Genomic DNA, 15,865 nt, shown 5'->3' with positions numbered 1-15,865 from the left:
TATGTTTAAAGAAGAAAAAATTGATTATCCTCAGAATTAAAATATTTTAGATTTCACATAGGTACATTACTAAAATATATACAAAATAATGCTACTGATAAGAATCCACTGTTTTAAATTTTTCTTTTTTAATTAACTATTTTGAATGTTGCATTTTGCTTCCTGATATTTTCTATAACCTAACATATGAAAACATTTTTTTTAGCTTATGATTGCCCCAGGAGTAGAGGAGACTGCATTGCTAATTCGACAAATTGCTGATCATAATTTAATGGCCTCAAAGAGAGATCCTCATGAATGGTTGGATAAATCCTGGGTTGAAGTTTCATCATCAAAGGTATATTTTTCTAAGAGCATAAATTAGATATCCATAAAGCAAATAGGAATGCTTATACTTGAATTTCCTTTTTGATAGCACATTTTTTCCAAGTGTTCCAAATTGAGTGTTAGGTTTAATGACAAACATTTTAGAGTGAGTAGAAAAAAATGGGTCACTTTCAAAAACCACTGGCCAATTATTTCTTAAATTCTTTTCTAGGAAGAAATGTACTTACTTGATTTTCCATGTATTAACCCATTGGTGGCTCAGCTCATGTTAAATAAAGAGCCTTCATTGAATCAGCTCTTCTTAGCAACTTCCGGTCAACTTCAGGAACTCTTACCTGAAGTTCCAGAAAAAGTATTGAAGGTTAGTTATTTAGTTTAATATCCTTAATAAGTTTGTTTCCTTCCCATTTGAGTATACATTTTTAACATGAGTTTCAAAATAAAGGTATCCAAAAAGTAAATTAAAATAAAATAAAGATATCTGACTTTGTTTTGGACTTTTAAAGACATCAATTTCACGTAGTTATTACCTGTCAATCATTATACATGTTAAAATTTTCATATAGATAATTCAGTACAGTTTGTCATACTTTAAATCATTTTGAAATAGTACCTATAAATACTCAACTATATACACTTTTATGTAAATTACCTCTTCCAAAATACCTGATCTCCTCCATTATGCAGTAAAGAGAACCTTAGCCTTCTTGGCTAATATTTTTAAATATCAAGGAAATACAATTCATGCAACTAAAAACTCTAATGTATTTGCTGTGAATTTAAAACTGCTCTAAAAATGAAGTTTAGGGCCTCGGATTTAGCTTAGTGGTGCTGCAGCCTGTCTCGGAAGCATAGGGTCCCAAGTGTGATCCCCAGTACCAAAAAAAAAAAGTTTAAAAATTCTATATTATAAGTGATGACAAAAAAGATACAAATTACAATTAAGTTTTTATTTAATGGAGCCTAATGATTTTATGTTCCTAATAACAATCAGTGTCATCTCTATAGACTATTTATATTTTTCCTTCTTTCCATACAGATAAGCATCATTTTTATATTTACTAGGCTGTTGCTCATATTATGTTGTATTGATCAGTTTTTTAATTTTTTTAGCATTTTTGTAGCATCACTTCCTTATTCAAGATTAGTTCTTCCTCCACAACAAAATCACCTCAAACTTTATCACTCCAGGAAGAAAGGAATCAGACTAGTACCTTTATTTCTCAGAGTTCAGCTTCTGGCTCTTCAGAGTCTGTCATCCAAGGACATAATGACTACTACTCCTACTCAGACTTAGGAGAGACAGCACAAGAAGACACAAATACCACTTCAAATTATAACTCTTCTTTTGTGGAACTAAGAAAAATGCAGAGCTTTTTACCATCTGTGACTTCCTACAATCAGACCAACTACTGGAAAGACTTCTGTTCTAGCCCTAATACAGTGCAAAACAATCCTTTTCTAATTAATACAGAATCAAACAAAGCAGCTTGTAACTCTTTTCCAAAGCAGAATGATTCAGAGTCGGATGTCTTTTCTTTGGGCCTAAAACAAATACACTGTGAAACCATAAAATCAGTTGGTACTCAGAGAAGAACTGGCCCTAATTTTATATATTACCAGAAGAAGGGAACATGTATATCAAAAGGAACTACAAACAAACAACTGTCTCCTCCTGTCTTTTCACTAGAGGGCCCTCAATCTCCTCTTCATTGGAACTTTAAGGAAAATATACGTGAAAAACAGAATCACTCATTCAATTTAAAATACAGAGCAGAGCAGACCACCAATGACAAATGGTACTCTCAGAAAGACAATTTATTCACTAATCAGCAAATGTATCTGTCAGATGAATTAAAAGGTTTCACATGTGAAAGTTCAACTCGTGAGACTAAAGAGACTTTCTGGGAAGAATTACCATCTGTTCCCAGTTTGAATATATCCAGTGCTTCTGACTGTTATGTAAACCAAAAAGAACTGGACAGCTTTTATTTTTACAAAAGGGGTGAAAAATGTTTAGGACACAAAAGGCACCCTGAATCTGCATCCAACTCAGGAAACAAGGAATCATTAACAGGTAATTGTCTAATATTGATAAAGCTTTCAAATTTCATTTTAAAAGATAGAACATCTCCAAATTTTTAATTAAATATTAATAAATATTTGTTTTGACTACTGTTCTTAAAAGTCTGCAATAACTATTGGGTCAAAGAGAAAAATCAAAACTTTCTGAACTAAGAAAATAAATTCAAAGAATGTATGTCAAATTCTTATAATTTTAAATGAACTAAGATTCCGTTTAAATTAAAAATATCTGGGCTTGGTGGCACACACTTTTGATCCTAGTACCTGGGAGGCTGAGGCAGGAAGATTGCAAATTAGATTTCAGCAATTTAGGAAGACCTGTCTCAAAATACTAAAGAAAAAAAGGGTTGAGGATATAGCTCAGTGTAAAGGCTCTCAGTTCAATTCCCAGTACAGGCAGAAACAAGAAGTTAAAAATAAAAACAGACTTGAGCCAGGCATGGTGGTTCACGCTTGTAATCCCAGCACTTGGAAAACCGAGGCAGGAGGATTGCCACATGTTTGAGGCCATCCTGGGCTACATAGTGAGTTCAGGCCCAGCCTGAACTAAGAAAGGGAGACCCTGCCTCAAAAATAAGTGATTAATTAATTGAAAGCAGAACAAATATAAATAAAGCAGAAAACTAAAATCAATAGAAATCATTGAGTTAGACAGCCTCTTTTGGGCGGCCTGTATGTTTAACTGGCACAGTAAAAGCTCATTGTGTTCTAGGAACCATTCTAAGCCCTTTATGTGGTGTGTTAATTTAATTCTAACAATTCTATTAAACAGGTACTACTATTAACTACACTTTGATGGAGTTTTTCACTTGTCTGAACATGTTATAACAGTTTCTAAAAAGGAAATTTTATTTTCTCATCTCTAGAAATTATATCCTTTTTATGTCATTTCTGAATGAATTGGCCCAAGCAACTACGACAAAATATGAAGTTCTCAAAAAAAAAAACATGAAGTTCTCATGGCCGCACAAGTGTGGTCTACCACGATAGAAAAGAGATGGGGCTGGGGGAGGAAGATGGAACTTTAAAGCTTCTGCTCTACAGAGGCCTTTTCTAAGACCTGCAAAGGGCCCAGAAAATCTCATATTCTTTGTTTCATTACAAGAGAGCCTCCCAAACTGTACGATCCCCAGGACTCACAAACTTGCACTTTTCTCTATTTAATAGGCATAACTTATTTTCCTCCTGATTTTAGTGGGAAACATGATATCCCTAGTTTTGTAAGAATTTTTGTAAGGAATGGATAGGAAAAGATGAATTTTATCTAAACTCCTTTTACTATCTATAGGGAAAAATCAAATATGCTTTCTCTATTGAGCTACTGATATTAAATCGTCATTGCCATTTTTTGATAAGCCTAATTATATTTTTTAAAAATTATAATCATTAGTGCATATTAATTATACAAGGTAATGAATTTCATAGATGCATGTAAGTGCTTTGTAAATATGGATGCTAATATTTATTTATAATTGTTTAACATGATATTCTAATTTTTTTCCTAATTAAACTATTATTGTGCTTAGGCCAGCAGTGGATTTAATGTTGATTTTTTTTAACTGTTGTTATTTTTAGCTTAACTGCATCTTGGCCAATTTATCATTTTTCTTTCCTTTTATTAATGATGACTCTTTATCTACCTTAGCAAGGATGTAGTGAATTCCTCTAGCAATCTCTTCATGAACATTTTCATCTGTGAACCTACTTGGGATGTTTTGTAGTAGTTAACTTGGGATTGGTGGGTGTTTTGTACATTGAATGACTATATGGGTAATAATATATGGAGACCCATATGAATAATGTATAGATATATCATGAATAGGGATTACTGTGTACAAAAGATAAATTCATTTCATGGGAAAGCTTCCTGAAAATATAGAAAAAGAAATTAAAATATTTTTAGAAATTTTAGAAATGGCTGTGGAAGACTAGAAAACAACACTTTGTATCAAGTGGGTTGCTTGAAATTAGCCACAGTGAAAGTCTTTTTTTTTTATTTTTATCGAGTTTATTGGTACAATCTAAGTATACAGTACAGTTACATTCATTACTGGGATCCTGTACCTTCACATGACAAGTCTTGGTTCTCATTTTTTCCCCTTGTCCCTGTCCTTCCTTCACCCCCTCCTCACCTCCCCATTTACAAACACTTTATTTCCATTTTTTCGTTTTCTCTTTTTTTTTCTTTTCCCTTATTCCCTTTCCCCTACCTTTCCCACTTTCCCGACACCTTTAGTCCTTTTCTTCCTATTTCACACTATTAATTATCCCATCAGGCTCTTGTGTGCTATTATAGTTTACCACAGAAATTGAGTTACCACAAATCAGTCCTTTACACCTCCACCCCATGCCACCCTGAAAGCCGGTTGTTAAACAGTGCCAGCCGTGGATGTCCCATAGCTTCACAGTGAGGGACCAGTACCCTGCTGTTATTAACATTTCCTAATTATTCATGTGTCTAAGTATATTCCTTAATTGGAGCTAAAGATCTCATTTCCATACATTAATTTACAGATTGATTTCTGAACACATTCCTGGACTTATATCCTTAGTGAATATGATCTCCACAGTCTAGAGGCTGCTCATAAAACTAGCTGAAGGGAAAAAGAGAATAGAAATGGGAGGCCTGAGGGTGTAGTTCAGTGGTAGAGTGCTTATCTAGCATGTGCAAGGCTCTGGATTAAATCCCAGAACCCAGGAAAAAAAGAATGGGAACAGGAAGTGCAAAGTATAAAGAAAAGGAAAAGAACCTGATGGAATTCCATGTACCTTTGTTACACAGACGGACTCAGAAGGTAGAGACCAGGGGCTATGTCACTGTTTGAGGTTTAAAATCAATGTGGGTGGGCCTCTAACTTTTGTGCTAAGTAATAAAGACATACAGAAAACCTGCAAGAATCAGGGCCAGGGATTTAGCTCAGTGGCACCATGCCTATCTCACAAGCACAAGGTCCTGAGTTCAATCCCCGATACCGGGGGTGTGGGGGGGAGATTTTGCAAGAATCAGAAAGCCCTACCTGAACTGCCCAAACCATTTCAGGTGGTTTTACTTAAAAATATTAGAACTCTAAGAGATCTTAGAGATCATATCTAAATATAATTTTACAGAAGAAGTTCAAATCCAGGGAGATTTGCTATTTGCACAAGGTATGTGCATACTAATTTTTAATACTGGGCCATTAGGTATGGCTGTATGTATATTAAAATGTATTTTCATCATTAGTATTTATCTCAGTTTGGAATTTTTAACTGTAAATAGGTGATGAGACAGGACCCATTTGAGGAGCTAGAAAACAATAGCTACTTTAGTAACATAGTCAATAAAATATATTCAATACTTTTTCTCTTTTAACAGGTGTAACGTACTCACAACTACCACAACTCAAAAAACGGCGTCTAATGTATGAAAAGGTCCCTGGAAGAGCTGATGGACAAACTCGGCTGAAATTTCTTTGAAAGCGGGAAAGAACAGCATTTTATGCTATATTCACTGCTTTTCATGATAATCCAGTAACAGAATTGGATTTTACATTAAAGAATATGCAATTATTTTCACATGTTCTCAATATTTTGATGATATATTCTGTACTATAGCTTAAATCTTTGGACATTAAATATTCTGATTTATGAGTTATTATAATTATAACTAGATTCAGAATATCTTCCAGAGTCACCTAAATATTGCAAGCCTTTTATAATTGCAAAGCTGTTTACAATGTAAGCCATCAGTCTTACAAGTGAATCAAGTGAAGATCACCAGAGTCAATATTCCAACACCAAAAAACTAAGCCAAAATAGAAGTTAGAGAACTTTTGATTTTTAGCATTGTTTTCCATAAACAAAATTTAGAAACAAATGACTAAGGAAATATTTACAATCTAAATTACAGGGAAAAGGTTTACATTCCTAATATACAAAGAATTCATACAAGCTGATTTTTTGAAAAGACAACTTACTAGAAGAATGGAGGAAATATAGTATGTAAGTAGTTAATTCTTAGAAAAAACAAAAATAGCCAATAAATATTTGAAGCAGTAATCATCTTCTTTGCTTTTTTAGGCAACTACAAATTAAAACAGTGGCTGTTTTTTCAGTTGGCAAAATTTTTGAAATTTCTAATTATTCAGGAACAGCATATTGGAGAAAAGAATACTTTCTTATATTGCTGGTACAACTTTTTTAGAGCACAGTTTGTAAAATGTCTACTAAGATGGAAAATGCCCCTAGATTTTGACTTAGCACTTGTATGTCTAGGATTGTCTTAAATGTCTAACTACAAAATGGAATGTTATTACTATAGTTTGTAGTAGTAAAAATTGTAGACCAAAATGGTATTAGGTGGGGGAATAGGTAAGCAATTTAGATCACAGAATGCTGTGAAAGTATTATGAAGTAAATCTGTGTATCCTATATATATTTTTCTTTTTTGGTTTTTTGATACAGAGTCTCACTACGTAGTTGAGACTGACAATCTGTGTATTCTAACCAGAGAAGATGCCCATAACATAAAGAGTGAAGAAGAAAAAAATCCAAAACAATTGCACAATGTCATTTTATTTTTGTTGTTGTTTTTTGGGGGGTTTTGTTTGTTTTTTGAGACGGGGTCTCACTATGTAGTTGAGACTGACCTGGAACTCACTATGTAGCCCAGGCTGGTCTCGAACTCACAGCGATCCTCCTGCCTCAGCCTCCCGAGTGCTGGGATTACAGGCGTGCACCACCACACCTCGCTCTGGTGTATGATTTTTGTTCTCAAGAAACACTAAGGGAATTCAAGGATTGTACCTGACTGAAATGAGTTGGGTAAAAATCCACACAATGCAGCTCATAAGGTCTTTGTGCCGCACTCAGTGTACCACAGCTGGCATTTCAATTTTCTAACTAAAATGGACTTTCAGTTTCAGAAGGACTTTACTAACTCCTTCCACCACCTGACAGACAGTAATTCTCAAGTTCCAACTTGGCTGAGAAGTTTTGCCGCCTCCCCTTTCTTAAATCTCTCTACTTTTTTATTATCTCCTTTTCTCTTTCTTTTGTTCTTTTCCTTGAGCAAAAAGAGTTGTGAGCATAGGAGTTAGGCAGGCTGGCTGGTTACAGAGTTGGGCCTCTAGGTCCGCAGGCAAACAGAGTTAGGATGAGAGCAAAGGTTGTCATCTGTCACACACATGGATGTACTGTATTGTGAAGGTACAGATGACAGTTTAGATATATGATGGCAGAAAAGAAGGACTCAGGAATGATATGGAGGATTTTAGCCTGAGAAGCTAGAAGGATGATATTTCCATTTATAGATATGGGGAGACTATGAGCATAGCTTGGAGAGAAGATCAGGAGCTGTTTTTAGGCAAGCTAAATTTGAAATACCTTCTGGACTTCCAAGTGAAGACACTGAGTAGGTACTGGCATTAAGACTCAGGTTCAGTAGGATATAAAAACATGAGAAAAATAAGTTTGAGAAACTTTAGGCTTTGGTGGTATTGAAAGCCATGATACTATATATGATTACCAGGTTAGTAAATACAGATCTTAAAAAAACAGAAAATTCCGACTAAGCTCTGGGGCAATATTAGAAACAGAAGAGAAGGGAGAGGAGACAGAAGGAGCAAGTGGTGAGGTAGGAGACCGTGATGTCATGGAAGCCAAATGAAGGTGCTGCCAAGAGATCGATTGTGTGAGCAGCTACTGAAGATCAAATGGGAGGAGAAAAATAACCATTAAGTTTATCAAAGTGGAGATCCTTGATGATTTTGATAAAAGCAGTGTTTGAAAGAATAGTGGGGGCAAAAGCCTTACAGATTCAAGAAAGCCCAGCAAGTCAGGAGCGGTAGCACATACCTGAATCCTAGCCACTCAGGGGGATGAGGCAGGAGGTACACAAGTTTGAGGCCAGCCTGGGCAACTTGGGAAGACTCAGTGTAAGGCTAAAAAAAAAAAAAAAAAAAAATGTTGATGATGTAGCTGAGCAGCAGAGTTCTCCTGAGCATCCGAGTTCAGCAGGGGGCGGGGGAAGAAGGGAGAGAGGTCAGAATATACAACTTTTAGATAACTTCTGTTGTCTATACAAGAGTAATGGGGTGTTAGCTAGAGGAAGAAGTCAAGAGAGACTCTTGTTAAGATAGAGGTTCTCGGCCAGGGATTTCACTCAGTGGTTCCACCACCTGCCTCGCAAGCACAAGGTCCTGAGTTTGATCCCCAGTACAAAAAAAAAAAAAAAAAAAAAAAAAAAAAGGAGAAAAAGATAGAGGTTCTTAATCATGCCAGGCTGACAGGGAAAATCCGTCAAGAGGTAAAAGTTGATGATGAAGAGAGGGAGAGACAGAAACGGAGATGTGGTAGATTATGGATGGTCCCTCTGATTGTATTTTTTCCCCTCGGAATTTTTCTATATCAGTCAGGGTTTGACATAGAATACAGGATTTCCTATAAGAATAAGACCTTACACAATTGTAAGAACTGGTTAAAAATTCTATAGAAGACTGTTGCCTTTGTATCGAGTGCTGAATCTGAGAGCCGGGGATTTAGCTGTCGCCTACCCCACAAGCCCGTGGTCCCGAGTTTGATCCCTGATATTAAAAAAAAAAAAAAAAAAAAAACCCAAAATAAAAAATTGTTGAATCTGAAATCACTTTAGGTCAGCAGAAAGGAGACATGGAAGCAAAGCAAGGGAGAACATGGTACACCAAAACTTGCCGGCATGAACGAGAACTCACAAGGAAAGCTTAGAACCCATGTCTGTGTCTTGCTACTTTCAACTCTGATGCTATGAAAGTGGGGAAGCCAAGACTGGGGATGGAGGAACAGGTGTTAGTGCTTTACGAAGAAAGAAGTTAGGAAATAGTCGCCTAAGAGAGTGAGAGGGGGTGAATCAGGGAAATAGAGTATCTGTTTACCATAGTAAGAGACCTCTAAAGTTAGTGTTCGTGAATTTTAGTAAGATCACACATGGGGCTTGGATGCTGCTCACTGGTAGAGCATTTTCCCAGCATGCACAAGGCCCTGAGTTCAATCCTCAACACGGAAGGGAAAAAAAGTCACAAATAGAAGTGCTCCCAGTAGAAAGGAAGACAACATTAGATTTGCCTTTAAGAGTGTTTGGCTTAGCCAACACTGTGTAAGGAAGCAAAACCAAGATATTATAGGGAGTGAACAGTTAACCATGGTAAATGGACACAACGTATATTCTGCTGTAAACCGAGCTATGCATACAACCTCCACTCACAACTTTCTATAAACCATGCTTACCCCTCTGAGGCCAAACCTAAAGTCCATGTAGAGTCCTTCCTGCCACAGTGGCTTTCTGGGATAGGGTTGCTACTTAGGTGCTGGAAACAGCAGCACAACACCCAAATGCCTCCCTCAAGCCAGCCACCACACACCAGGATTTAAAAGGCTCTCTCCCACCTAGCAGAGTGGCTACCAGCTCACTTACAGAGCTCTTCTCCCCACCTCTCTCCTCGTCCCCCTCCTCTCTTCCCTTTTTCTCTCCTCTGTTCCCCTCCCCTCCTCTCTGGACTCATTGTGTCCTCTCTGTCCAAGATCTGTCAGTAAGAAGTCTTCGAATGAATTTCCTATCGCAGGGCTGTAGTGAATTTGTGCTTCCCATCTGAAGAGCCGGGGGCAACGGTTGCAAATATCCCTGCGCAGTACTGGCGAGCTGTGAGTGTCACCTGCTTCTTGCTTTCCATAATTTGGCTATACTGTTTTATATCAGGATTCAGACTGAAGCTCTACGTGACTCCAATGGGCATGTCACAGGGTGGACCCCTCGCCCAGTGGCTGCCATGAAAACCTAGGCCCCGGGCTGTGAAGTGGCCGGGCTCTGCTGAGTTCCATGCAGCTGAGGTCAGCATGACCCCAATTAAAATCCTTTCCCCTGAATTATGGCTTCTCATTGACCCAATGGGTTGCTTGCTAATGGTACACTGTGTCTGTTTGTTCTATCCAAGCAAGATAAGCAGTGCTTGCTCCCTAACAGCCCTGCTTGACATCATCCTGCCAGGTGTCTGGCAGTATTACACTAGATGCCTTCAAAGCATGCCTGGTTCCCTATTCTTTCCCATGTATTCAATAAATCCTGAATGCACTTAGGGACCTTTGTCTTTGCTGTCATCAGCAGCACTGATCATACCCCAAGACGCAGCTTCACTCTAAAGTCTAGTTTCCTGTCTTTATTCTTTCATCTTGTGATGTAGTGGCTTACAGGAGGCCAGACCCCATGGCAGAGGTTTTGGCATTGTTCCTTTCCCCATCCCCTATTGACAATCCCAGGCCAGATTTTCCCCAGGGCAAGGAGGAAAATACACATGTCAGGCTCCTAGCGCCAGGCAATGGTCAGAGAGACATCAACTGGACCAGGTCAAACAAGAGACAACAGGACTATAATGTTTTCTCAACATGCCTCCTGCTACTGAAGATTAGAGGCCTAAGGTTAGGTTTGTCCAACTTGAACAGTTATAGGCCCATTACTTCTCAAATCATTTAAAAAATGTGACAGGTTCTGATTTGTTTCCAGTGATTTCCATGCCTTAGTCACCGCACTTAATGTCTTAAGGATATTAGCCCAATATCACTCAGATATATGTCAGATATTTTTTCTGTCTTTTGCTTTCTTGATTTGTAATGATCATTACAAAGTCAATTCAATATTTAAAACATTTAATTTTATTACCTCATAAATATCAGTAAAACTAATTTAATATAGTTGTGTATGCACATGCTTCTGTTTTGATTTCTGTTTACTGCCTTTAGGAAGACTCTCCTAAAGTTTTATATACTATTCTCCTAATTTTTAATGCTTTACTTTCTTTAACCCATGTGTATCTTTTCATTTTTATTTTCTTCTAAATGGAATGCCGTCGGTACCATTTATTAAGTAAATCATAACTCCCCACTGAATAGAAAGGCAAGTTTATTTCAGAACTGTCATGATGCTATCCTCTATTTGCCTATTCCTACACAATAATATTGTTTAAAATGGGGTTTTTTAATTTTTTACTTAAAATCATGTTGTTTTGATTTGGTGGCTTAAAATTTTAATATCCAAGAAGACAAGTTTCACCCTCCCATTTTTATGTGCACACACACATAACACATAGAGGGTTTTACAAAGCTATTCTTTATCACTTGCTTTTCCTTGTGACCATTAAGATATTTTAACTAGTTTCCTTCAAAAAGACAGAAATTGCACTAAGCTTACATGTAATTTTTAGTAACATATTTTATGAAATTGGCTCAATATTCCAGAGTGTGATGTACCCATTAATTTTTTGGTACCGGGGATCGAACTCAGGTCCTTCCGCTTCCAAGGCAGGCGGCAGAGCCACTGAGCTAAATCCCCAGCCCATGTATCCATTAATTTAGACTCTGTTCTATACACACTAGGAAACCTCCCCGTTCCCCACCCTGAGACTTGCTAAGCTGCCCAGGCTGGCCTCACGTTCCTGGGCCCACGGATCCTTCTGCCTCCTCCTTCCATGTCTCCAAGTAGCTGGGACTACAGGTGGGCAATGTCCTGGACCAAGACCCTTTTGGACTTTTGTGTTTTTACAAAAGTTATTCCAAGTAGTCTTATACTCCTGTCATGAAAGTGAAAATGCAATATAGTTTCCATCTTCATTTTTAAATAGCTATGCTGGTATAGAGAATGCTTTTTATTTTTATGTGTATTTTCATCCAGTCAACCTCCCAAATTGTATTACAAATTCAAGTATTCCTTCCACTAGAGTCTCCTGAGTTTCTAATGTGTACAATTATATAACTACAGCACAGATATCATTTCTTCTAAAACGATAACACCAAGCCAAGTATAATCTCAGCTACTTGGGAGGCTCAGGCAGGAGGACTACAAGTCTGAGGCCAGCCTGGGTAATACAGCAAAAAAGTGTCAAAAAAATTAAAATTCAAAGCAGTCCACCTTCTCATTTTATCATGCTAAGACATCCAAAGCAAATGCTGATAAACAGTAGTGATTAAAGATGTCTGTCTTGTTTCCGATATGGTGAATGCTGCAACATTTCACCACACAGTAAATCTGCTGTTGATTTTGACAAATCGTCTTTATCATCTTTAGTTTCTTTTCACTTCTGTTTCATAATCTCTGAATTTTTACTCAGAACAGATATTTAATTTTATTCAAATAACGCTCTGTTGCAGATTCTTTTACACTATTCATATAATGAATTGCACTGGTAGATTACTTATGTTAAACTAGCTTTGCCAAGTGCTATTTTTCTTAATATACCACGGAATTTGATTTGCTCATATTTAGGGCATTCATTAAGTCCAATGGTTTTCCTGGGCCATCTTATCAAATTTTTGTGGAAGAGGAAAGTGGAATCAAGAGAGAATTTTGTTTTTCATGGAAATTTTGAAAAATGCTTACTGCTAAGATTAAGAATGGAATGTGTTTAAATACTGATAGAAAGGATGGAGGAGATGAAGATAAGTCACTTCTCGGCCTTTTGGCTAAGATCAAGTGGAACAGATGAAGATAAAAGAGAGAAACGATAATTGATAAAGACAAAACATCTAGAGAACAAAAAGGTTAGAAAAGGGATATATGAATTATGGTCAAATGAAAGGGCTGCAGATCACTTAGATCTGGTAGTTTAGTAGCTAGAAATTCAGGGAGAAGTCATCTAATCACTTCTCTTTTCCCTATTAGAACTATGTATACTTAAAGATATTTCTAGTTTATATACGGGTTTTTACATAGTTACTTCAAACGTGGCAGTAACTGAGATATTTTTCATGTTATACATGTATCACTTTTTGCGACATTTAATAAAATTCGACAAAGGCTTAAAAAACTAAAATTTCACTTCCCACTTCCAGCACTCACACTCACAAGCAGACAGAAACCCATGAAACCTTAAATAACAACATCTGACACAAAAATTGCTGTCATAGAAAATGATCATTGAGCAGAGATTTTATTACCAAGCTAGTCAAAGATTATTACAAAGACAAATAAGATGTCTCTTTACAAGTGTCCCAAATAAAATCAAAGGCACACCATCCAAATAAAACGTTTAGGTCGTAGTACTGTCACATTGTTTTTAACTATTTGCACTCTTCTATACATCATTCGCATTTTAAATACTGTTTAAAGACATGAAATGATGTACTATTCTTTATTTTTTTATTTATTTTTTATTTTTTTGGTTTTTTGAGACAGGGTCACTATATGGTATTTTAAATACTGTTTAAAGACATGAAATGATGTACTATTCTTTATTTTTTTATTTATTTTTTATTTTTTTGGTTTTTTGAGACAGGGTCTCACTATGTAGTTGAGACTGACCTGGAACTCACTATGTAGCCCAGGCTGGTCTCGAACTCACAGTGATCCTCCTGCCTCAGCCTCCCGAGTGCGGGGATTACAGGCATGCACCACCACGCCCTGCTGTAGTATTCTTTAAAAGTTTAATCACAACTATAAAGTAGAGAAATTTAGAAACAAAAGGATCAAATGTGCCTCCTACACAAGAAGGGACTTCCTAATATCTCCTTTATTTAGTATTAAACATAAATTTTCCAATTACAAAAAACTCAAGGCACCATTTAATAAGTAGTCTATTTTCCCCCAACTTATATTTTTTGTCTTCATTTGGTAACTGTAATTTCATGAGAATACAAGAAATTTTATTACAGTATAAAAATCTTAGGAAAAACAAATTACAAACATTCAATTTTCTAATAGACAAAAATGCTTTGCTTCCTAAAATGTAAACATTCAGTAAATAAAACACGCGTGGTAGTCTAGGAATAGCAACAGCAGTAGTTCACTTATGAAAAAGGTGTATTTATTGGTAAGGTTTTTCTGTTTTTCTTAAAATAAAGCACTTAGGCAAAAGAACCAGGCCATTATTATTTAAAATCCTGCTCTCACTCACTTTCCTTATTTGAGTAGAAAATCAATGATTTGTATAGAAATTTGGCTGTAGGACTTGGCCAAGGGAAAGGCAGGGTGTATCTAAGTCTTTTGGCCAAACAAAAGTGTTCTCTTGAGACTTGGAGGGACTCTTCCGTCACGTTGTGCTTGAAGGCATTCCTCAACGAGCTTCTTCCTTACAGCAAAGAGTTTGGTTGGTTTGCACTTCTGTAAAGTTTATTCATAAAATTAACTAGTCATCATTTCATAGGGCATTTTAGTATTCATAGAATAGAAAATAATAAGTCAGTACAATAAAACACCCAAGCTACACCACTGCATGGAGAGTACCCACAAAAGTGCTTTGCAAAAAGAAAAACACTATGCCAACATAAAACTAGTATTTCAACATCCTAAATGTGTACATTTTCCATTAATAAGTATTATTGTACCCAATATAGAGTTATTTCTCTTCTTTTCTTTTCTTTCTTTTTTATTTTGGTGTTTTGAGACAGGGACCTGCTATGTAGTCCAGGTTGGCCTTGAACCCAGGGCGATCCTCCTGCCTCAGCTTCTGAGTGGGAATACAGGCAGGCATTCCTGTATGAGTTGAGACTCTTCTAATCGGAGATATATTCGACACGTTGGGTCGTTACAGTCTAGAATCACCCCTCAGGGAAAGTTGTGCGTTTTGCTGGTTTTTAATCTTAATTCCCCCAAGACTGGTAGATATTCAAACCTCAGGTCCCCAAATCCTTTGGGAAGTTCTGTGACAACATCCAAGCCCTAGGATGGCCCGGGGTAGCATTACTCACTCGTCTTCAGAGTAAAGTACAGGACCTGGGCTCCCGGAAGGGGTTACTGCCAGCCGGAACACCAACCAGCAGGGCATCCTTGCAGGCATTCTGTATGCAGTACTGCTGCAGCTCCGCAGCTGCCTGGGAAACCTGAAACAAAGACACAACAACACTCCGCCAGCCAGATCTCACAGCCAGATCCACCCAGCAGACAGTCATCTGATACCCTGACAGCCAGCTCCGGAACAGATAAAGGTCACACCTTCTGCAACCTCCAAGTCTCTTTTTTGCTGATTCTAATAACCAAGTTCTAGAGGAAAGGTTATAGTTTCTGTGAACTTCTATTTAGGATGTTTTGGGCTTGGTTCCTATCCAACGAAGGTACAAAAAACACTGTATGTTTGACCCATTTAGAATCCTAGTTTTGAGACTTCACTGGTAAAGAAATATCGCACACTCGTGTTCCCAATACAAATTTTCATTATGTAAAGCATATATTGATAAAGGTCACATTTATTATTAAAGGTCAAGTTTGCCGTGTGAGCAAAGTGTCTTAAAGTTTAGAAGGCTGGGACTTGGGCCCTGGGTTCAATCCCAGTACTGAAAATAATAGTTATAATAATGATAATAAAGAATGTAGCTTTTAAAAACAAGCTGCCTGGACCAAATTCAGCTCAGTCGCTACCCATATGACCTTGGGGCAAGTTACTAACTTCCCGGCACCGATTTTGTCATCTGTAAAATATACTGAGTAACAGTTTCTTACTTAATCGTTGATGTGACA

At 37.0% G+C, this 15,865-nt stretch overlaps 1 protein-coding gene across 1 annotated transcript in view; it reads left to right on the top strand.

Moving 5' to 3' along the window:
* Nucleotides 1-6,197, top strand: part of Shoc1 (shortage in chiasmata 1) — an 83,801-nt gene extending 77,604 nt beyond the window's left edge. Inside the window, exons 25-28 of the mRNA XM_010639338.1 lie at nt 206-337; nt 539-688; nt 1,441-2,404; nt 5,768-6,197. Coding sequence (XP_010637640.1) covers nt 206-337; nt 539-688; nt 1,441-2,404; nt 5,768-5,868 — 1,347 coding nt within the window. The 3' untranslated portion in view covers nt 5,869-6,197. The remainder of the gene's footprint in view (nt 1-205; nt 338-538; nt 689-1,440; nt 2,405-5,767) is intronic.
* Nucleotides 6,198-15,865: the final 9,668 nt, after the last annotated feature.

The sequence above is a fragment of the Fukomys damarensis genome, unplaced genomic scaffold, assembly GCF_012274545.1.
Source record: "Fukomys damarensis isolate Sample0158 unplaced genomic scaffold, DMR_v1.0_HiC HiC_scaffold_36, whole genome shotgun sequence".
Classification (NCBI taxonomy): Eukaryota; Metazoa; Chordata; class Mammalia; order Rodentia; family Bathyergidae; genus Fukomys; species Fukomys damarensis.
This window is presented reverse-complemented; position numbering and strand designations above follow the sequence as displayed.